General features: G+C 37.2%; 1 protein-coding gene across 5 annotated transcripts in view; it reads right to left on the bottom strand.

The window, feature by feature from the left end:
- Positions 1 to 24,805, bottom strand: part of NBEA (neurobeachin) — a 462,643-nt gene that overhangs the window by 22,917 nt on the left and 414,921 nt on the right. For 4 of the 5 annotated variants that reach the window (XM_026033944.1, XM_026033942.1, XM_026033941.1 and 1 more), the window contains exons 49-51: positions 22,255 to 22,422; positions 3,022 to 3,111; positions 1,316 to 1,508 (exon numbers count right to left, since the gene is read on the bottom strand). In XM_026033944.1, coding sequence (XP_025889729.1) covers positions 1,316 to 1,508; positions 3,022 to 3,111; positions 22,255 to 22,422 — 451 coding nt within the window. The remainder of the gene's footprint in view (positions 1 to 1,315; positions 1,509 to 3,021; positions 3,112 to 22,254; positions 22,423 to 24,805) is intronic. The other variant, XM_026033943.1, reaches the window with a different exon arrangement.

Below are 24,805 nucleotides of genomic sequence, written 5' to 3' on the forward strand. Positions count from 1 at the left end.
TGTTCACTGAAGTGCTATATGAGACCTGTGAACTCAGTTTGTAAAAACAGAATTCTGAATAAATGCTAAATTTTAATACTTTCGTTAATGTTATGCTAAATGTCCTGAATAAAAGTCACAATAAAACTTGTATTTACTCCTGCAGAAGCCGCATCTGTAAGCATTAGCTTCACCTACTCTGACAAGCCTCTAATGGATGCAGATAAAGGAATTTCCATTCATTTCTCCAATTGCTGCTTGCATTGCTTGTAACCTGAGGCTGTGGTCAGCCTTGTGCATAAAAGGTGGGATCTCCTTCACGGTACTGTAATCATTTACTAAGGAGACATCTACATTCGAGCTAGATAAATCTGAATTAATCTGAGTTAATACTTTCTTCTGGAGGTAGACCAAACAAAATCTCCCAAATCCTACTCCAGAAGGACCCACTTCTCTTCATGAGGGGGTCTCTTAGGCTGTAAAGAGGAAAGGATGTTTCTTTTTCACCCTGGTCCCTATAAAGTTCCCGAATCAGCTGCTCAGTTACACTCACTAACAAGAGTGTTCTTCACACAGCCACAAAAATCCTTTGATAACTTCCCATACGCTGCAGCAAAAGGGCCATCACAGTTGCAAGTGACCTTAGAAAATGTCACCAAGCAAAATGTGTTTGTGAGTGTGGCAGTAGCTCATGGCTTTACCATTGCTACTGAGCAGCATCTACACGCCTGGGGAAAGGGGGGACAGACCTAGGCCATATGGAGAGAAGTGAGCTAAAGGCTAGCAGGGAGATTTAGGATGACCCCACGGAATGCGCTTTTAGAAGGGAGTGAGCTTCTCTTCAAGAAATTTCTCTTCAGTGTCTAGATACTTAATCTCGTTTAGGGTCCCACTTTATAGTGACCCAGGGGATGGCTTATGACAAGCTCCTAAGCAGACCTGAAATCTCTCTCAAATAGCAGGCAGTGATGCCCACCCTTTAGCACACTACTGTGCACTCCTGAAGCCTGGGACATACTAATATAGACTGTGTCAAGAAGTGCATCTCTCTCCTGAAAAACATTATATCAAAGGCTGATTCTGATGTAACCACAAATCGATCGGCTGCCATGGTGATGTGCTGCTGCTGTTAGGGAGAATGTTCCCAGGAATGACACCAGAGAAAACACAAGCACTGGTTATTCGACACAAGCCAAAATAAACAGTACATTCCCCACGTATTCATGTACAGTTGGGGGAGTGAGGTTAACCCATTTCTAGCTAAACTCCACTTGAAATTAGATAGTGCACTCTTAAGATGCTTAAATTAGGTTTAAATGTGCTTGTGAGGACCTACCTACTGTGTTGTGCCATCGATTCACTGCAAAAAGTCTGCTGCAAGTGACGGTTACCACGGCAGGAATGGTGAGGTGGGGGAGTGTGTTGGCTGCCACGTGCGTGACAGGGGAATTGGATGGAAATTTCAGCACCATTATGACATCCTGCTGCATCTGATCTTTAAACATGAGCGGACTCTGTGGAAGGAAACACTGTTGAGTAGAAAGGAGAAGAGAGCAGAAGAAAACAGAAGGGATAACACAATTAGTGAGGAGGTCGGAGGGAAAACAAGGTTAAAAAAAGCAGGCAAGCACGTGCACGTACAGGGTAAACAACACTACCTGCGCATCTAAACACGTGGGGCGGGAGAGCAAAACCAGAAGCTATTGTTGGATCGTTACAGGAGGATAAGCAGAGAACGGGTATGGTAGGGGACCACTAGGTTATCATTACAGGGTTCAAAATGACCATGCGTCATTAGAGAGCAGTAATTTATAGCATAACCAAATGCAAAATGATAGAGCAGATAACATTTGTATGAATTAGATACGAGTTCAATAAAAAAGTCAGACAATCTTCATCATAAATAAAAATGTCATCAAAATAGATGTTGGGAAGTATAAATCCTACGTATTTAATTTTCCTTAATGAGCTTCTGATATGAAATGCAAAAGTTCTAAACATAAACTGTCAATTTAATTCCATATAAATTGTACACTCATTATTAGGGAGTCCATAATTATAACCCTGTGTACTGATTCTACTGGTGACAGGTTTTTACAAAGACAATACTGTTACATAAATGGCATACATACAGTTTTCAATGTTTTTTTTTTCAGCCTTTAGTATAAGAAACAGATTTTTTACTAGAAGCACAAATAATCCTTCACGTTCTTCACCATTTTAAATTTTTAGCATAAATATATTATCTATATCTTAAGAATATAAAATAAATAGTATGTGTGTTTGACATCTAACATTACTTAAAGAAACACAGCTAAACTGGCACTTCCAGATCAGCTCACATTTCCACAATGCAGTGCTATATAGGATAATTTCCTCGTGGACAGATACAATAACTACTACTACTGAATGTATTACTGTTGATTTGCAAAATTAAAGAGAAAGATTGTTGTTTTAAACATTTAATCAAAGGCACAGAGGGACACAGGGATCTATCTCTTCCAGTCTGGTTGTCTAATATAATTCCTTGCAAGAACCACACAAAAGAATGTGGTGGGGACACATTTTGATGTTCAAATTGAAATGAGAAATACTTGTATGCTCCCAGGGGATGAGTGGAAGGACGCCCGGGTGATTTGAACAACAATACTTCATTTCTGTCAAATACCAAATTCATAAATGTATCCCTAACAATGCCTCCTTTAAACCAAAACAAAACGTTCACTGTAAGAAAAGCCTGCAGTCTTTCCTATTTGTGCAAGAAATAAGAATGTAAATATGTACATATCAAGTGCATAGTTAGGAAGATGGTGCATTTAATAGATTATGAGGCAGGCAGAGTCATGATTACAGGAAGATGAAGCTATTCCAACTTCCACCTTGCTCTGCCGGAGCACCGCAAGCTGCTTCCACAAGGAGAAGGAAGTGCAGTGATCTGGGAGGTCAGGGCATTAAAAGTGTTGCTTAAACGGGTATTTTATGACCTATCCCGGCTCCCCGGGTTGAGCGGCCACGAATTCGCAGCCGGGAGTTACGTCTCACCAGGTGCATGGCCGAGCTCCGCGGCGGATGGGGCTCGATGAGCAACTGCGACGGCGTCTGTCCAAAGTTGTGGATCTGCTGCTCCATGGCCTGCGGGGAAGCGAGAGCGACTGTCACGGGCAATAGGCGTCAAGGAGAGAGGTCAGCGCGCGGCGCGACGACGCGAGCGCAGCCCAAGTCAGCCATGAAAAACGTCCCGAAAATTCACCCGGTGCTCTCCTCCCAGGCTGCGGACTCATCCAAGTGTTAGTATTTTGTAGACAAGCTTGGCTTCTCCTTTCAAGCATGCTTCAGTTAACCAACTAACTACTCTCACTGCCGGCAACGGGGGGTTACACGTGAAAATGTTAACCTGTGGGGACATGCAGTTCGCCGCTCGAGCGAGGGGTTCGGCACTACGAAGTAGGCGTATACCTTAACAAAGTTGTTTGTGAGGAGGAAAGTATGAGGATCTCTAATAAAATAAGCCTCTGGAATCTTAAATCGGGGGGAAAGAAAAGCAAAGGGAGAAAGAAAATTCAAAGATAAAATATAAGACAAACAAAATAATTACTATTCCAATAACACTATTAATAGGTTAAAATGAAAAATGCCAAAAATGAATCCTGCCAGGGCAGACCCAGACTATTCTAAAAATCTCCCCAAGCAATATTCATTCACTGAGTACTTATTTTAATCATTTTAAATAAATCTCATTTTTTCCCCCATAGTTTTTCAGACATCATAATTCAAAAGTGCAAGCTTAGCAATTTCAATTTGTTCTACTTCTGGAATAAATATAGAGGAATTTCATAGGGAGTCCACCAACTGAAATGGTGCAACTACTTCAGTGGTTCACTCAAAACAAAGCTGTGTTTAAGATACAGTTTTAAAATATTGCTATTATGTTGCTATTTTAATCTCAATACTGTTTAAGAACATGGCTTGTCCTTCAAATGGATAGCTACAATTTCAGTCCATCTTGTAAAACCCACCAAAAGCACTCATGTAAGAATAAAGTGGCAGATTTTGAAATGTATTACGCCTTGTGTACTATTTATACACTGTACCCTGCACTACTGACCCTTAATATTTTTCTTGTAAGTCCTATGAATTTTTCATTTGCTACCACAAAACCAACAAGAAAAGAAAAAAAAAAGAAACATGACTACCTTGGAAAAGGGTGTAAAGAAGCACAATAATAACTGTAGAATACAGAGGATCTCTTTCAATCTACGCATTTTTTAATTTCTGGAAGGCAGTTTGTGTTTCTCCTCCACTTCACACCATAGATGCAAGAACAGATGTTACAGAGACATTTTCTAACAGGTCACTAATGTTTGCCAGTTTTGATGCCCCAGATTGACAGGTACGTAATGGAATACCACAAACATTTAACAAAATAGGAAGCTTAATCCAAAGTCCACTAAAAATACTGGAGGACTTTCCATGGATTGCAGCACACGTGATGATGTAATTATTGTGATTTGGGTGATTTCTGCCTTGTTGACTAATTCTGAGTGGACTTTATTCTCAAGGCCACAGAGTGTTCTTGAGAATTGGTGAGCATCTCAGTTTTTATTAACATCATCTTCCTTATGCCTTAGAAGGTCAAACATGTTTCTTTTGTGTTTAAAATCAAACCAGTAATTTTACACAAAGCCAGTATGTTATCTTTGTGGCTGTATGTGTATATATGCATACACATCCCTACAGCATATATCTGTATTTAGAAAACATGTAAATAGCATCTCTTTGCATGCTATACATATACCTTCACTGATGCAGACTATGTTAACACAGTAAATTAAATTTGACTTCAAATCAAACTAAAGACAACATTTCCTGTTATGCCCATTACTCTATAACTGTTTTTCTTGGTGGAAGGGAGGGAAGGTACCTATCCCTGTCTGTGAATCCGTTTTTAAAATAACAAACACTAAAATCCATAATATCAGGCACTGCATGATGTATACTTTGACACAGATCTGCCAATAATATTTTGAGGAAAGTAACTGCCTTCTCTCTTTTTTCTTTTTTTCCTCCTAATAATTACGAAGGTTATTCCCTAAATTTCTATGAAAAAAAAAATCTCTGTTAAAATTAAGAGTGTGAATGGTATTTGGCAGCATTCTTGAACAAAAAAACCCCAGGTTTTCCTTTACCACTACAATGTTCTCCACTGTACCATTAAAATGTTTACAATGTTTTCATAAATGATACCTCTGTTTTTTTGCAGGCACACTGGAATGAATTATTGCACTTTTTTAAGTGCAGCCCAACTCTAATTTACACATATACTTTCAAGACCAGTCTTGGCAAATCCTGGTTGTTTGGCTATAAATTCCGGATGCATAAACTTCACTGGCTTTTCCTCCCCGTTCAGGGCGATTTATGACAGTAACAGGGGCTGAGAGAGAAAAGCAGAACACTAGAAGAAACCAGCATGAATTTTTCAGATGAGGAGGAATGGACACCTAAACCATAACTGTCAAAAGGAAACGCTTCTTTACAGCTGAAGATGTCCTGCTAAATACTAACCTACATTATGTGCTTACATTTTTAAACATTTTAGCTAATGCCAAGTCCTTCTGTAATCAGAACAAATGAGGCATCAAGACAGCGATATTTAATATTTTTGCTGGGTTGCACTTACAAAGCTGACTTCCCTGCCCCTAACATTTCTGTGATTAGTTACATAACTTTTTTCTTCCAAGAATACCGTTCGTAAAAGTGACAATTCTTGGGAGTTTCAAGGAAACTGGACAACATGAAAAAATAGTCATAAAAACACCCATAATAGCATTCAACTACTGCAATGAGAGCAGAGTTTGCACAACACAGCTATGCAGCTACAACTGTTATTTAGCTGTTATTTATTTACAAAGGACACAAAAGTCCTGCCAAACTTGCATTTAGAGATAAACAAACACACTCAGAGTGACTGGCCCTAGGGTGTTCCCACTGCTGTGCCCACTGGACACAAAATGGAAAGGAGGTACAGAACAGACCTGTGAATTATAATGTAATGAACTGATTTGTTTATAAGGGCGCTGTTGCTGCATGTGAAATGAATCTGCAAACTGGTAAACCCACATCACATGACTTCCTGAACTGTATACCATCATACTTCATATTTCTGCAATGGTCTTAAAAATTTCCCTCTAATTAATCATTTCCTTTTGATGGGAGCATCAGATCTTGAGTATTCTTGGAAAAGTGCTACAGAACTCCCTGAAACACACATTGTGGTCAATTTAATACCCATTTTAATAAAATTTATTCCTATTTCACCTTCAAATGCCCTTCATGTAGAAACAATATAAGGCTGGAAAGCAGTAGCTGCAGATTTAATGTTTTTGGAACAGCAAAATGGCAATTATACTATTTTCACTTTCTTAATAAGGTGTTGCACAAAAAGCTATTTCGTGGGCTGATTTGAGATTCCCTACTGTTTTTACTACGCATTAAATGAGATTTGTACTCCAGACTCTTTAGGGAGTATTTGTTAGGATATGATCATGTGTTGCAGAAATTAAAGTGGGTCTTAGCATATTACTTGATAGTGGTAGGTCAGAATAAGGAAAGAAAGAGACTTGCTAACCTGCTGGCATACCCAAGTTTAAAATGCATTAGTCTCCAATATCCTCATTTAGGCAAACAATAAAATATATCTTCCCAACACTTAATATTGGCCATTTAAAAATAGCATATAGAGGTTCACACTACATATATATATTTTATACAATACATTCATACATGAACTCAGACAATGTGATGAATACTACTGATCTTAGCTACAGAAAGCAATACACTAAATGCAATAAATGTAGCTCAAAGGCAGTAACATCTTGGATTCCACCTGTTATGCTTAATGACAGACTGCACATTCACAGGGATGCTGGGATGCTCCTCTGCAACCTGCAGGATCAGTCATTAGTGTCACCTTCCTGAGGAACAGAGAGTCAAATGTGTCTGCTTCGCTCCTAAGGCAGTTTACTAAACTATTTCTTTTCTCTTTTTCAGTAGATGGAAAGAAACACAAACCAAGTCAGCCGTTAAGTGTAAGCAATCTGTTTCTTTAGGATTTAGAAGAAAGCTCAAAGCAATGTTTCCAACAGCAAGCAGTGCGACTCAACAGCAGCAGATGTCTTGAGCAGAAGAGCTGGTCAGTCCTGATGTAAACGAAAATGCTAAAATTGACTCATCTGAAACAGCACAAAAGTGAAGATTTCTCTTGCTCTTTGTTTTACCTTTGCTAAAGGTATAAATAAGCCATGAAGCAGTTTATTCTTAACAAAATTCTTTCTTGTGCCTGTTCTTTAGAGATGTAGGTAAAATCACAGAGGAAGTAATGAGTAGTCTGTTGCTTTTGGAAACCCCTCTTTTGCTCAGAGAGGCACAAGATGACTACATAACGCAAGAAACATGAAAACCTGAGTACTTGAACTTTGTGACATGAAGGAATTTCTGAAAATGCATTGCCTTAGAGATAATAAGATAATAATTTTACTTTTATGTAAATATTTATAGTTTTTTTAATCTTCAGTGAATACTGTGAAAATAAGTAAACTATATAGTTATATTATACATATACTACATATTTATATTACTACATATACTATATATTATACTATAATATATATTACTTTGTATAAAATATAGTAATAATAGATATTATCCAGGTGTCTTTATACTGAATCACGCTTAGGTTTTTCTGCAATCCTTTTTCCCCTGCGTGTGAGGATGGAGCCCAGGGAGGAACCAAAGCCTAGGCACATTTCACAAATACACAACACAGTGATATTCATTCACATTTGCCTCCCATGGAAGTTTATTTCATTTGTGTGCTCAAGTGAATGCAGGAATTCGTAATGTGCTCCCCTGCGTAGGCAGCCCACATGCTGAACAGCCCCCAGCACTGCCTTCTCCAGAGCAAACGTGACTGACAGCCCTTTGGTGGGCAGCAGAAGCAGCTTGAAAATGTTATTATTTTGTACTAACGGCGTGAGATATTGCTTTTTTATTTGCATCTGCAGCTGTTAAATGGCATCAATGTCTTCAGGACTTTTGATAAGTTAAGTTGCGAATATTGATTTCCATTTTATTATTGTATATTTGGGGGAAAGAAGCGCAGTGGTTTACAGACAAGCAATGACTCAACTAGTCTGGAGGGTTCGCTGCAGTTGGTTATTTAATCAGGATACACAAGGGATGGGAAGATGGGCACAGAAACGGATTTTCTCTGCAGGTCACTACTTTATTAATTTAACAATGGAGAGGGGCAATCTTAAACCCCTTCTTCTCACAAGAACCATCTCACTGGGTCATGTGTACAACAAATGATTTGTCTTCAGAAGACCAGTGGCTCAGAGCTGACCTTCAGTCAAGACCCAGTCCACCCATTAATATTTTTCTAATTCTCTTGTGAAAATAAATTGTTCTACAGAAGTAATAACAAGGTGAAACTTAAGATCTTACACTCCCTTTACAAACACGTCACATCAGTTATCTGTCTCTTGGAGTGCTGCATCTTGGCTAGCACCTTTACTGTATTAAGCTTTTTTATCTTATTATTAAATTAGTTGTGATACCTAATTCTTTCTTCTTTTACCCTACAGTTTTCCCATTCTTGTCCCTGATAGTCCATAATCTAAATATCTTTTAAACATTCTGCCAGCTTCATCTCAAAAAACGTATTTTGTTAAAGATGCTGAAAACAGGAAAGAAATTCAATGTTTCTCTCGAACGAAAACAGAGAAGCTAAAGCCAAAATAACATAAAGATGGCTATCCCACAGCCCGTGCAAGCTTGGTTGGGAAAGTCCATCCCCTTTTTCAAGCACATTCTCACGTGTGAGCAAGGTTCTGTGAAGTTCAGGGCACAAACCTTTTTCATCTTATAAATTGACAGTTCCCCTAAAAATTTTGAGAAAATCTTTAATAGTATTAGGAGTAGTCTCAAGGACTAAAATGCTGCCCTCTCTTCTTAAAGAGAAGGGAAAGGAAAAAAAACATTTCCTCTGCAGTTTGTATTCTTCTTCCAACTCTGCCTGGAACAACAGAATTTACTGATATAATGAAATTCTACCATCAAATTACAGTAAAAACTACAATAAACTCCATTATGCACTACAGGATGAAGGGTTTTGCCTCCTAATTCCTCTGACAGGGTCGTTATTCCAGAGGCTTCTCAGTTTCTCAGTTCATCACTTTCTTTTTATAGTTAGCAGTGATAATTTTTAAAAGCATGGGTTTTGTTCTCAACCCCTGACAATTTCGGTATATTTGCTTCCCTGCTGATTGACTGCATGCGAGGCAGACAGAAACAGCCCCATTGCTTCTGGAGTCACTGCTGTGCAATACTCTGAACACAGGCTGGAACTGAATAAAGTCATGCGTATTCCTATTTACAATTCCCTTTTTTCCCCCTCATTTTTCACACAAAGAATTTTCTTACTATTCTAATTTTATGCCATTATTTTCTTCGGTTGAACTATTGTATTTCTTATGCTGATGTTTGTAATAATTTCTGACCCATGCAGACTGGTAACATTTACTGAAACTCTTGTGTGTTCATTGATGTCATGCCAAATGAAATCATTGCTCTGTCATCATCCTCCCAAATCTGTATTAAGTTTATAAAAGAAAACGTTGTTCTTTGATCATTAAGTTGCTGAGTACAATACATTAGAAGAGATTTTACTGCTAAGTTACTTTTGCGAGAGATGTAATAGCATGATACAATAATTCATTAAATATGTAACCTCATGTCAAGAATTGTTAAGACTTTGAAGGTTGGTCTATCAGTTTTTTTTTTTTATTATTTTTAGATGATTGATAATTGCCCTGAAATAATTTTCTTATTAGATATGGGCATAATAGATTTTCCATAATAGATAACCTTAGAAACACAGATTCCTCTCAATCTGGTGAGCATTTTTATCTTTTTCTGAAGACATTCCCTCGCTACTTTTGAAACCATTTAATTGTTGGGATCCTTTTATTGGATGATAAATATTTGAGGTGACTGACTGAAATCACTGCTCATCACCCAAACTGTACCCATATCAGGAAGCACTCCAGTATCTCCTTTCCATTACTCCCAACACCATCATGGACAAAAGCTCTAGGTGATTTGTTGGATGAGAGGCCAGTCTAGAAGGCATCTCCCATCTGGTGAAAATCTATGAAATCAGTTTCTCTGTGACTTCTTGATTCTGCGATGTAAATTACAAAAAAAAAAAAAAAAAAAAAAAAAGTACACCTGCAACGTACAATTTGTTGATATTACTCCTTTATAGTACTCCTTCATGTGATGGTAATCAAGGTACCACAACACCTAGAACTGCAGCTATGTCCTGTTTAGTATTTGCAAACCAAACCAATTCTGTTGCCTCAATGCGCCTCCTGTTGCACAAGCCCTGTTAGTACCTCACTTCCAGCTCTTTAATAAAAGATCTTGCTAAAAACACCTCTGTCTTCTCTTCTGCCCAAAATGCTTCCTTCTTCCTTCGTTTGTTTTCAAATTCCATGAAATTCAAGTTCTTATCGTTACCACCAAAACTTCCTGTGAATCTATCCTCATCTGCATCTTCTTTTTTTATTTTTTTCAACCACTTCAGTGCTAAGTTCATGATACCTCTCACTTCCTGCCACTTCTGCCTCATGTTTTTTTTCTTAAGAAGTCAAGCATTCCCATTTCTCTCCTTGATGTCATCTTCTAACTAATTTTTTTTCTGTTTTGAAGGAGAAATACCACCCAGGATGCTGAAAAACTAATTTATAGTTTAAGATGACTAGGATGGAAAATGTATTTTGTTAAAACTGAGGAAATTCGTGATATCAAAATTTGCTTATTGAAAAGGTCTGTAAGACTCCAAATGCTTGTTCTTCAATAATGAAGGATTATTTTAAGGTTTTTCTAAAGCAGTCATCTCATATATTTGCTTGGATAACTATACGCATAAAAGTAGAAAAAAAAATCCTCTATTTTTAAATGTAGCTTCTCTTTGGGCTAGAAGCACTGAAGACTTCAAAAGTCTGAAAAAAAAGTGGAAGAAAAGGAAGGAAAAATTATATGAAAATTGTCATTAGCATCCCTTAGTTGGCAGTCACTAAAATTTACAGGCTTTCTAAAAAAACACGGCTGCTGTCTGAGATGCTGCAATTGTTTCCACATGTGAAAGGCAGTGAGCAGCAGCCAGAAAGCCTTAGGTTTCTGTTGTGCTGGGCTAAAAATTGCCTCTAGTATTTTTCAAAGCAGCACTCACTGCATTTAGAAACCTGCTAAATTTTACAGACAGTACTTTTTTAAAAGCAGATTTGATGATACAGAAATTCCTAGCTATATTATATTATATCATATCACAATGAATTCACTAACAAAGAACAGACCAAAAAAAATCAAGCTTAAGAAGTCCCATAAAGCTCTGGAGAACTGCAAATTGTTTCTCTGTATTAATGACCATACCAAGAGCTCTCTGTTGTGATGGCAATTCCTTCACTGCTTTTATGAGGTTCCCATGCTACCTTCCTAGCTCTTTCCCCTCCTCCTTCTCTTGGGTCCAGGCCTCCAGATAACGAATGGGAATACGCATCTACGGCTGGCTCACTCCTAGGGGAAGAGCCCTGGAACAAGCCCTCACCTGGACAAACCAGGAAAGCTCAGTCAGGACTGAGCCTGTCCTTATTCTCTGGGAAAGGGGAGAGACCAACTCCTTCTGAAGGACTCCCTGGCTTGCAGGCCGCATGCCCCAGTGCCAAGGGTCGGAGAAGCAGGGAGAACCCAGCCGGGTTTAAACGGCACACAGGGAAGAACTAGCTGGGTTGGGAATAAAGAACAAGTACCACAGGCTCTTTAAGTGCTTTAGGGGGTAATTGGGAGTGGAGCCAAGGAAGTAGCATTGGGCTGCGTCCCACCAGGGAAGCTGAGGTCGTATGAATCGGGCTCTGCTTCTTGCACGTTAGTGAAATTTTACTGTGTGCTACTGGAGGGGAGAATTTGTTGGGGACCACATCAGGTATAATACCATTTATGAGCTCCTTTTTGCTTTTGGTTTTGTTTAAGACACTGTATATGTTTTTAATTGTCATGTTTAGGAGTACAGAGGCCTTTCAGCATTGGCATCCTATCCATAAAAAGGCAACAGTAATATCAGCAGGAGGTTTCATTGAGACTTTGAAACTTCACCCACTCTTTTCTAATTATTTTTTTTTTCTTGGTGCCTAAGAGCTTTAGCAGTGCATGCTTACAGCTGGTTTCAACTATGCTTTTTTATTTTAAAAGCTGAATTGTGAGCTTTAAAAATTCACAGTTAAATACTTTAAAATCAACCATAAATGTAAAGTTTCTGCATGACAAGTTTATTTGGGAAAGGGATGACTGTTTAAAACATAAAAGTTCTTAAATGCCTCCACCTCTTTTCTTGTCTTTCAGTCCATCAACTGGATTTTTCTATTAAATGGAAAAAGCCTTATATTATTTCCTTAGTTTAATTTGTCTTCTTCAGTCTACATTTCTTTCCTGAATACTGTCCCTTTTCTATCTTAGGAAATTTGCATACATTTGCATTAATAAACTTTGCTTTTATTAATTAAAAAATCACACATTAATATATTTTATGCAAAACTGACAAAAATTGGCAATATTAGAAATAAAAAAAAAAAAGAAGGTGAATATTCAGGCTAGTGTGTATTATCACTGGGTTTAAATTACATGTGATTTGCTTTGGTTGCAGGAAATACATTAACTAAGGTCCTGGATAGTAATCTATACGTGGTACCTGCTCAGCACATAAACTGACCACATTTTTTTTCACCTATTTCATGACTTATTCTATTTAAATAAGCATAGGAGTAAATATTCAATCTTCCAGGCAGATGGATCTGAACAATCAAGAACTTTAAAATGCTAACTTGACATTTTTGAAAAAATTTCCACGCATAATATACTGTATCTAAACCCAAATTCCTACAGAAACTATTAATTTATCAAAACCTAACAAATGATAAAGATAGCCACAAAATAAAAAAAGAAGCTATGATTTCTGATGGAAGTTAATATAAAAATAATGGGCACAGTCTGATGCAGAATTACTGTCAAAGTAGCTGGGTTCATGCTATGCTCGTGGGTATTTCCTTAATAGGACACAGAATAAAAGACACAGAAGGAAAAGTCTCAGATTTTCAATCTGCCTTAGAGTTCACATTCTTCCTGACAGCGTATTTGCTAGAGTTTGCCCATTCTGCTTTGAAATGACCCAGACAATGAGGCTTTCAAAAGTTCTCTTAAGAGATTTATGCAGTCCAACAGCATATAGACTATCGGAAACTTCTGACATTAAGCCTAAATTTTCCTTTCCGAATCTCATCCTGTGGCTGCTAGTTAAACTGGTACCAGTCCAGCATTTCCCTATCTCAGTTGGCATGAGCAACCCTCCATATTCCTGGATTTCTGCTACATGTCCCCTTTCACTCCATTATTTCTTGTCAGCTCTTGAAATTCTGCTCATAAATCAGGCTTCTCTATCCTCTCATCACTAGGATGCTATTTTCTGAACTCTCTAGTAAAAAAGCATGTAGGAAAACATACAGTGTTCAAGAAGAAGTTCAGCCAAAATATGAGGGGCTCTGTTAGCAACTGTTCATATCTCAGGGCACTTTGGCCAGTAGTTGACAACAGTTCCAATGATCACAAGCATGTAATCTTTGGAACTACAGGGACACAGTAGTCTTCTGACATAGAAAAAAAATAAGTGAAGGTACAGAATCAGGTCTATGGATTATTATTTTAGTGGAAAATAAATATTACTAATAGCTAAACTAGTGAGTAATCTCTATTGCCATAGGAAGGATAACTTGCACATGTTTAAAAAGCCATTACTGAGAAAGTACATTCCGTATTTATTCCTACTTATTTTACAATTAAGAACATACTCTGTAGGAAAAAAGAAAAAAGAATGAACAAAAAGCAGAAAAACAGAGCAGCAAACAACAGAACAGGCCTTCTGAAATCTTGCAGCAATAAAAGAGGAAAGGGCACTTAATCATTAAAGAATGTATTTTAGCTGTGACCTTTCTTCTTCTGGTTTATTATTGAAATAAAACATGATCACTGAAAACATTTTATAATGTTTGGAATGCAGAACAGACTCAGTAAATTGAAGTATATAATATCCATATTTTATCCTTCACTTGTTTTATAAATACAAAATTAGAAAAAAAATGAAGTGCAATCTTGTGCTCAACATCTGCCTGGTCATCAAAAAATAGTAGCACAGTTCACAAGTAATCATTCCTTGCTAATGAAATAAATTGTATTTGGTTGAGAATGTGACGATCTTTAAACTTAAGAGTTTTTCTTTTTGTTCCCTCTCTATTTTGTGGCAAAAACTGTAAAGAAGATACGACTTTTTGCCCTGTGAATAATTACTGTAGGTTTACTGAATGGAAAGCTAGTGCTGGATTCTCTCTTTGCTCTCAGCCTCATCTTCCTCTAACAAATCCTCTGGCTTGTAGCCATGCTAAGAAGGTGCTTGGCGATTCACAAAGCACATGCTCTTTACTACAAATGTAGTGGTAATGATGAGGCTCCCAACATCTGCCAGCCCTTAATTTATCCACTGCAGGACACACGAACTATCTCCAAAACCAGGCAAACCTTCAAAACCAAAAGCTGAAAAGAGACTGACAGGGCAACAGGCAAAAGGTACGTACAGAGAGGTGAGTCACACACAGTGTTTGTGAAGCTGTGGTGAAATTTCATTTTTGGAAACAGGTTACACTGCTAGCTTTAAAATAAATGTCCTCAGTTATTTTCAGAGCTTACGAAGAAATAATTATGTTTGGATTATTTCCCAGAACACATTCTTCAAAACTTCACTTTGCTTTTGACATAAATTGAAAACAATAATACAGATATACTGTACACAGGCTTCAACATGGCATTAAAGAGGCACATTATCAATATGTTTAAAACGTTCAGAAAGCTCAGCTTTGCATCTTTCTAACTGAATGACTAGATACTTACACTGAGTAATATCTGTTCCAATAAACCGATGTATATGAAATGTTTTGAATAATAGATAATTTATGCTGAGGTAATGACAACGTAATATAAGTGAAACCTGTGCTAATAGGAAAGAAAGCCCCTTCCAGCTATTTCTGTTACAATCATCAGCTTCAATTTTCACCCCATCTCCCTCTCACTCATACAAAATACTGCTTTAAGGGCATGTTAAAATGCTTCTTGCTATTTCCAAGAACCAGTAATTAGTACCTGCCAGCCATATGGAGAAAAGGAAAATAAAGAGACACTAAAGAAGAAATGTTCACATGCAAGACTTATATTTTTCATATTCCTGCAATAGAAGAGAGTGCTTGTGGTTAATGATGAGCTCTTTATAGGGTCAAAATAGTAAACTCACTTCGGGTATCTATCTCGTTTATGAGAACTGGTCAACCAGTTTATTCCAAATAATAGTCAGTGTAGATTGAGATATCTTCTGAGCTATGAATCATTCAAAAACTCATCCTAGAACTCCTTTGATGAATTAATTATCTGAAATATTTATCAAATAAGTTGCATGAAGACTTGTCAGCTGAGTAAGTTATCTGCAGTTCTTCACAGTTGGTCATACACGTCAGGTGGCAGTGCTTAAGCCTGTCTGGATGGCAAACTTTTTAATCAGAAACATCATGAAAAACAAATAAATCTCACACCTTCTTGCAGGCCATTTTGAATCAAACAAAAATTGCAGAAAACTGCATTTTTATGGCTATCTAAAGATTCCAGATTCTTTTAAGCATACAATACTATGATCCATGAACTAGACCGCAAACAGATCAGCACTTCTATTGATTAAATTATTTCTTACTTTTTATCTGACAACCTCTAAAACATTAATTAACTGGAGATATTGTGTTAAATCATTAAGTGCAGTACAATTTCAACAGATTTCAACTTTGTATTTATTTTTAACAATGGCATAAGGATGTTTTTCATCTTGATCTCTATGCACCAGATTATGGTTTCTGATTCCTTGTCATAAATAACTTGTTACTTAGGGCAGGGGCTCACAGAAAGTCATTTTGTTGTATGAAACATATGAAAAATGTTTCAACTGTTCTCTAGCAAACACTCTCTGAATGCCCTTTCCCCCAGTGAAAAACAAGTAAAATAGCCCACATTAATCTCAAAATAAAAAGCCTATATATTTGCAATTCCTGCATGATAATTGACCTGAAGCAATTAGTCTAATTCCAGATTGAATATTCTCATTTGAGGTGTCTCCTTCTGTATTCACTATCCTACATAAGAACCTTTGCCTATAGGAAGGAGCATCTTACCCTCCCAAAATCCCAAAATTCCTTTCATGATCTACACAGCTATCAAAACAAAGTAACTGCAAATGAAGACTCTTCTGTATACATTTATCAGGAGAGGAGACTGAGCTCTGAAACTCAGTCTGGAAAGATATAAAATTGATTACACACACAGACACTCTCAGACCGAAATGCAAGAATCCAGTTAGTTTTCTGTTAACCTCTTCACACATACAGAATATACTCAAGTGCAAACAAAAATGCTGCAAACTAATTCAGGTATTTTTCTAAGAAGCTGGGTATAAATTTAGAAAAAAATAAAAATTCTGCTTTGTGTGCCTGTGAAATGTTCAGCAGTGAAGGAGATGTAGAGTTCTTCACAAAAATCAGCAGAATCCGTGCATACATTTCTCAAAGAAGTAGAAAGTCCTTAACATATAGGAAAATAATTTCCATTTTGATTAAAGCTTTTTCTTGAATGGCTCTTTTTGCTACACAGATTCCCCCAGTTAATTTCTAAAGAAGGGGATGCCAACGCTGCTCGCAGTTTGCTCTTATTTCCCAGCTATCCATGTACACGTCTAACGACGACTGCTCCTAGCAAGGAGGCTAAGACCATCCCCTGTATGGAGGCAATTAAGCACAACCAAACGTGCACTTGGCCACTGCTGAGGGTACAATTCAATCAAGCAGATCCATAGGGGTGGTTTTGATATTCTTGTCACATCAAAGAAACGCAGCACAGAGAGAAAAAAAAAGGAAAAAAAAAGAAAAAAAAAGATCTAACAAGTTAAAAATGAAATAATAAATAAGGAATAACTCTAAGCAAGAGCAAGAACAAGCACATGGTCGCAAGGGCTTACATTACCTTGAAAGTGTTATATAGTGCTATTAGGAGAGCATGTTAATTTTTTCCTCATAAATTTTCCAGGTTCAGCCACCAGGGAAAGGCTAGCATTTCAGCTCCCTTTGTTAAAGATATATCTATCTTGCTGAGTCTTGACAGCCCTATCATGTCAGCCCTCTGTAGTAGCAAAGAGAGTTTCAGCAAGAAGGGGGAGAAGAAAAAAAAAAAGAAAAAAAAAAAAGAAAAAAAAGAAAAAAAAGAAGTGAAAACTGATGTGATCTACTCTGCTTCCTGTGGGCATATTTCACTATAGCAGATCCAGAGGGATGCTTTGTTATTCCTGTCAGATCAAAGAAAGAGATAACAGAAGAAAATATAATAGGAAAAATAAAACCCAGAAATGAGGGTAACTGAAAAGCGCTGCAAGACTCCCACATCATTGTGACTTTCCACATCATTTAAATATGCTAAATATCAAGTCCCCACCAAAGAAATAAATATTGCACAGGCCATATGCTTCATCTGCTGCCAGCAAGCCCAGCCTGCGAGGACGACTTGATGGGCGCAGCCCCCGACTGTCAAACACCGGCGATTTTCATCATTTTCCAATTTGCCGTGTGAGTTGCCAGTGCGCTCAGGTATTCTGACAGGTGGCTGTTCGGAACAAATATCTGCGCCCGGCAGCTTCCCACCCTGAGGATTCCTGCCGCGCCGGCAGGGCCGGGCGCTCTGCGTAGGCCGAGGCGCGGGGCGCCCGCCACGGAGCCCGAGGACATCCCTGCAAGAGAGCTTCAAGTCCCGCCTTGCCCCTTCTAGCTCTTCTGCTGGTTTTCTAAAAAAAATGGGGTTCCCTGTTCAACCACACTGCTTTGTATCAGTTAAACCAAGTTCTGAAGGGTGCAAAAATCTATTTATTGACTTTGCGCGCCCGGATTTTGAAGTATCTGATGCTTGGTAATGGCCAAAAGGGATCTCTCCATTCTTCCAGGGATTTGAAGTTGGGTAATCAGAATCTGGGGAAAAAAGGCCCCTAAAATCTCCAGTCACTTCTGGGCAATTAAGCTACTAGAGTTTCTATTAATGGGTGTATGGAGTCCTATTTTCCTGAAGAAATAAATCATACTATAGCAGCATCATAACTGACCACGTTTCAGATACTGGTCTTTACCCATTAGCATTCTCAGCCTCAACCCCCTGATGTCAGCTGAATCTGTGCAGTGGAAAGGATTTGGATTATGATGTAAACTAACAGTAAAGACAATTCCAAATAACATCTAATGTCCAACGTAACCACTGTTTACATATTAAAAAGAGATACAGCCTTTGTACCGGGGATGTTCTGTCATGTTTCTCCACAGGAGAAGACTGTCATGGTAAAGTTCATTATCAATTACTGCTTTACAAGTACAAGATGAGTTAAGCTGTCATAATTTTCTCAAGCAGAGATCCTGTGCTGTCAAAGAATGTCAATTTTTAATCTGACAAAAGGAAGAAAATTATCTGTTATTCTGACCTCTAATTTCTTGACATTTTAATGCTGTAATTGCTGTGGTTAGTGCTGCTACCATGATTTCACCTGTCAAGTAAGAATGAATCAATATCCTTAAGCTGTTCTTTGAGTTTTAGTTTTCACCTGACTGCTTCGTGTTCAAAAAAAGACAAATTTACAAATGAGAAAATGCATATGGTTGCAATGAAAATTATAAATAATATTGGGGCCAAAAAATATTTATTCTTCACTACATATTTTTTCTCCTCCTTATTATAGTATGAAAACAATTTTGGAATGTACAAAATAAGAAGCCACTAGAAATGACAGACTTGAAGAGTTTCCAAGTTTCTGATCAGAAATGGTATGAACAAAAGTCTGTACACTCTATACAGCAGATCAAGACTTTCATTCTCATCTCACTACTATTCAAACATATTCAAGTGATTACATATTTTTGTAGCATCAGAAAATGACTGTTGTTTGAAATATTAAAATCAATATGATTAAATAAAATCAACACCCGTATATATCAGTATAACCATCTAATACAGCTTTAAAACTGTAGAAGTTTAAAAATCCCAAAACCCTTTTACAGGGTCAGAGACATCTAATTTTATACACTCTGGTAACTTGAAATATTACACTACTGTAGCATCCTTCTCTTACCCTTTGTGAAATTGCACAACAGAAAATGAAGAGATATCTTCCAAGAAGGTCAAAGAAATTCTCTTATACTGAACAAGCCCAAACAAAAATGCATGGGATATTTTTCCAGATGGACGATGGCTTTTAAGGGCTCCCTGTATAGCCTGTGCGTGTGATGAAGAATTAATGGCAGGGATGACCTACCCCATCCTTGAGTGTATTTTGGTTTCAGACACAAAGCTACTGAAGTTATAGCACTCTCAGCAGAAAGCTAAGAACAAAACATCCCCCCATGTTTAAGTGAGGTGGTCAAGGAGTGGGGAAGGGAAAAGGCCATGGAATATTGTGAAGGGGCCACCAGAATGTGGTCCAGATTTTTAAATGATGTTTTTCAGTAAAGCCTTGTAGCTTTGTAGTCTTTTTTTATTTGACAGGTTTTACTGGGACTCAGCTCAGTATGAAATTAGTTATGGCCACAGTTTGATGAGGCTACCAGTTTATTTGTTTCACTGGTCTGACATTGGCTGCTGTTGATAAAATTGCAGTATTATTATTGATTTGCTTATAATAATTTTGAGAAAATTGTTTCAGCCTATTTAGAAAATAACAATCAGTATTTTGGAGTACTCAGTATATCTGGAGTATTTTGATTTTGTGATATAATTTTTTTTGGATAGCAGCAAGCCTCAATTCATTTTAATCTGCAGTGTTTCCACATTAAAACTCCAAGCACTAACACATGCAAAACACAGTGAACAATTGTAATAATTATTTTTAAAGCTGCTCGTGTGCCTATATTGGCATTTCTGTATTTTTAAGTGTTTTCCATACTCGGTTTTTGTAGTCTTTTGGGTTTCTTTTCCCTTTTTATTTATAATTTATTTTCTAGAATATTTAGTACAAGCAAGAAAAAAAAGAAAACAGTCTAGAACAGACTAGAACAGAAATGTGACAACTAATAACTAATCTTCTAGATCTAGATTGTCAAAAGCTTCACTACTGACCAGAAAATGTCTGCTAGTTTCAAAAACAGAGCTTAGAGAAATGAAAAAAGCCTCTAAATCTGCCTCTGAATACACAACCATGTTGTAAGCTATGATTAAAAATGATTAAAAAGTATTTTTTTAAAAAAACATTTATATCAAACCACAGATCACCAATATTGGAACTTTCTTGGAGGAGAAAGCATATTATGCTAACACAAAATTTTGTAGCTCTCGCTACAGCAAAAAATTAAGAGGATTTACTAGACATTATGTCTTCTCACCACTAAAAATGCATTTTATTTACTAACCTAGAACTCATGGAAATGATGATAAAATTGTGCCTTTAGAATTTTAAACAGCTCAAGCAAAAGCAAGAGGTTTATATGCTACTGACTGACAGCGTATGGACAAGATACACGAGTGAACAAAAACAGCTCCATAAATTTCTTGAAATTTCTGATGACAAGTTATGCATGTAAGTAGAGCCACAAGAGAGCTGAAGAGTCTCATCATGTCATAAGATGTTAAATAAGGTTCACAGATAGACCTCAATCCTACAGGCTGCCCTGTGGGAGCAAACTCTTAAAGTCAAGACCTAGGAGTCTGCCCATGCAAATAAGGACCTTAAGTCATGCAAATCCCTTGTGTTCATAGTTCTTGACACCTGTTTTGTACTCTTAAAAAAATCCTTCCTTTGTATACGCTGTTTTGTACCTTATTGACTCTTCTCAGAGTCTTTAAGTCGAGAAAAACATTACATTCATATTAACATTAAGCTTTTCATCAGTGAAATCAATACATCTCACTCAAAAACAAGTACTAACTGTTTTGAAAATCTAAGCTTTATAGTGCATATTGTGAAGATGCTGCAGCCACAACCATCTTTTTTTTTTTTTTTGGTTCTTCTGCCCTTAGTAAGGCATGAAATGTAAAGGATGCACACAAGGCACTGCAGAAAAAAACATGACAAAAACAGTATCCAGATGAAAACGAATGCTTCCTAGAATCTCTATCTTTCTAAACTCTGTAGATTCACATTTCCAAGGTTTAAAAACAAACAAACAAATAAACAATAACTGATTCCCTGGCAATGTGTAAATTATTGCTGTTTTGCATGCAGCAGATGGTAGCTATCTGGGGGAATGGAAGATTGTGTGTACAGCTTCATCACAGCAGTACTCATCTCGCAGCTGTTGCTTCTTCACACTTTTTGCCTAATTTCAATTGTTTTATCCAGTGAATGGATGATATTACAGAAATAATTATTCAAATTAATAGTCCTACTAAAAACAAACGTGGTGGCTGGAATAAAACATCTATCAGGGTAGCTAGTAGAATTTTTTTTGACATTCACTCATAAAATGTAAAACACACTTGTGTATATATGCACATATAAATATTATACACACATATACACACAAACATACATATTTGTACGCACATAATTCCAACAAGTAGCTCATATTTTCCATTTTAGTGACACTGTGATTATACTTTACATAATTAACACCAAAGTAATCGAATCATTTCTGTTCTACAACTATTCCATTTTCATTCCAATTCAGATACGTCTCCTACATTTTCTGACTGAAAAGGTTAAAATTTTTCCCCATGACTATGACACAAGTATTTGTTTAAAATTTTCAGCTCTACTAAGTGAATTCATTAAAAGTAAATTATACAAAACAGCAGAATATATATTGCAAGATATACATTACACTGTAATTTCCCATATCATAGCTCCTCATGAAATATATTAATAACTTCAAGCAAACAAAATATTGTGGGACATCTGTTTTACTGCTAGCTTATTAATACTACTGAAGTCACCTAGGGCCTAAGCTCTGAGTTAAATCACACGCTACAATTTTTCCCAGCAGTGAAAGAAGGAAAAAGTATCAATACTTGCGAGATGAATTTTCATTCAGTTTTTAGAATGAAAAGGCAGTAAACACCTACCTCCCTGAGGACAGGATCAGTGATGCTGTCCAGGTTCACAGAGCCTTCATATGTTAGGTAGTGGAAAACATTGAGTGCACGCACTGCTTCTGGTCCTCGTTGCTTGTAGCCAAATATAAGGTCAATCCACTGATGAAGTTGACATGATACAAATTCACTTTCCAGGGCCTGCAAGTGAAATTCAGATCAGGCAGTAAATTCCAACTCACAATTTTACGCTTAAATTATGGCTTATCTTCTCCTATCAGCTGAGGAAATATGATGGATGTGATTACATTTCTTGTTTAGGTTTATCCAATGTGCTTGAAAACCTTCAAACTTTAAAAAGTAAATATAATTATATTGGGTGGAAAACTAAAAACATATATTTCATCTTTTATTCAGTTTGATATCAAGTTAATTTTCTTCTTCGCAGCTGCTGGGTTTCTCCTGTTCACAAGGGTTTTAATCATTAGTTTTTGCAGTTGACAAGAAAGGTAGGTAATTCATCAAAAAAATTGATGAAAATGGTAAAAAAATTAAAAATAGTCTTCCAACTAATTTTTCAACTATTTCTCATTAGTCTTAAATATAAAATGAAAACCTAAGGATTGAAAAACTCTATTAGCTCTGTGAATTGTGACTTAATAATTTCTCAAAAAGAGTTTTTCGCATTTATTTTTGATATTAAGTTGGTTTACCAGAAAAAAAGGCAGGCTATCACTAGCTAGGATCAAAATGGATTCAAGGTTTTCTATTCCTCTGCTCAGCATATGGAAAGAAATTAATTCCAGCCAGAGGAAATCACGATAGCATTACATTGAGTCTGATCCAAACAATCTGCCTTTATCAGACATTATTAGATATCACTGTCTGAAATGTATTTTTCAAAGGCTGACAGCATTATACAGTTTCACCTCACTCCTCTATCAGACTATTGTTTTAGTTACCTAGGGTACTGTACCTGGACACACAAATAATTTGCCTGTGAAGACTCTAAGAATGTATTTAGGTGGACTATGTTACATTAAAAGATTTATGATGCCTCAATTTTAATAATAATTAAAACAAATGCATAAATTTTAATGTATATAAGTTGATGCGATTGTTATTCAGCTGCAACATTGCCCAAAATAATTCAAGAAAGTAAAAGCCACATGAAAACAGCTCAGCAGGTCGACATCTGTAGGAACTTATCCATCCAGGCTCAGGCTGCAATAAATGTCATTCCTGGTTGGCCCCATGGCCCTGGGGCGCCTTCCGAGCAGGGCTGCTGCAAAGGGCAGCAGGACATGCCAGGCTGTATCCTGGCACACTCATCTCATTTTCCCTAAAACAACGTTAAGGGAAGAATGGGAATTAAAATGAAGATTCTTGCTCCATTATCATGGGTTTTATGTATGCCCTTGTCTGAACTGCATCACAGTCCTAGCCTTCTACTGTGTCATATACCAAGTGCCCCTCAGTTCCAGTTTGCTAGGACACTGAAAATTAAGCTATTAGTAGACTCTTGTTGCTTGATTAACAGACGTGTTCCTGCAGAACTTTAGATTCTTTGTGGCTATTGAGCTTGTGGCTGTGAACACAGGATCCCTTTGTGGCCATATCTTCTGAAGCCCAGCACAACAACTGCCTACAGTGAAGCGCTGTCCTGAGTCACACCGAGTTCACTCCGGGAATATGCACTGAATTTGGTGCCACCACCAAAACTATTAGTTATGGGTAAAACAGAACAGCAAATCAGGTGGTGTGGGAACAGCATAGCTTGTGCACCTTATTTCAGTCTTTTTTGTTGAGCGTGTCAAATATATTATAACTTGTTCCAAAAGGTGAAAGTAAACAGGAGAGGTCTTCTGAAGAGGTATAAAAGTAGTGCTGGAGAATACTAATTTGCTAAGTACCTCTAGGTGCTACTTTTCACATACACCACGATCAGAAAACTGTTTATTTTCTGAACACAGCTAAGGGCATTGTTACCTGACTGAGTTCTTACAGTGAATGCATATATTCAGTGTGCATTTAGTAGAAAATTGGGCTTTATATTAATGTTTCTGGAAAATAAAATCAGCATTAAGATGACTGATTATGTATACTTGCATGTCAAGTGCATTACTCATTGAAGGCAGGAAGAGTTGGCAGCAACCCCGTAAACTGCATTATCTAATATTATTCGTTCTTGAAGCTTTGTGTGGTTTATTTGATTTCTTTTCCAAGAAATTCTAGCATATTGCCACTACTGAAAGGAAATCATTTCCAGCCAGGACAGGGTTTCCTACCTGTTCGAGGACAGTTTAAGTTTTGGATTCTTTTTCATATTATTTACATCGCAAAGTATTTCAAGTCTCAAGCCCCTTACAGGCTTGCACAGGGTAGCCCTCCCAGATCAGTCATTCCCAGTCCATTTCCCTCTAAGGCTCCACTTGGAAGAGGAAACTCACTATGGCATGTAAGAAGACTCAGCCCTGCTCTTCCCAACCCAGGAAAAGCTCTTTCTGAGCAAAATGAATGGGGAGGAACATTCCTAATAGGAATAGATAGGAACATTCCTAATTCCTGACCTGTTCCTCAGTTT

The sequence above is a fragment of the Nothoprocta perdicaria genome, unplaced genomic scaffold (genome assembly GCF_003342845.1).
Source record: "Nothoprocta perdicaria isolate Ctin4 unplaced genomic scaffold, notPer1 scaffold_137, whole genome shotgun sequence".
Classification (NCBI taxonomy): domain Eukaryota; kingdom Metazoa; phylum Chordata; class Aves; order Tinamiformes; family Tinamidae; genus Nothoprocta; species Nothoprocta perdicaria.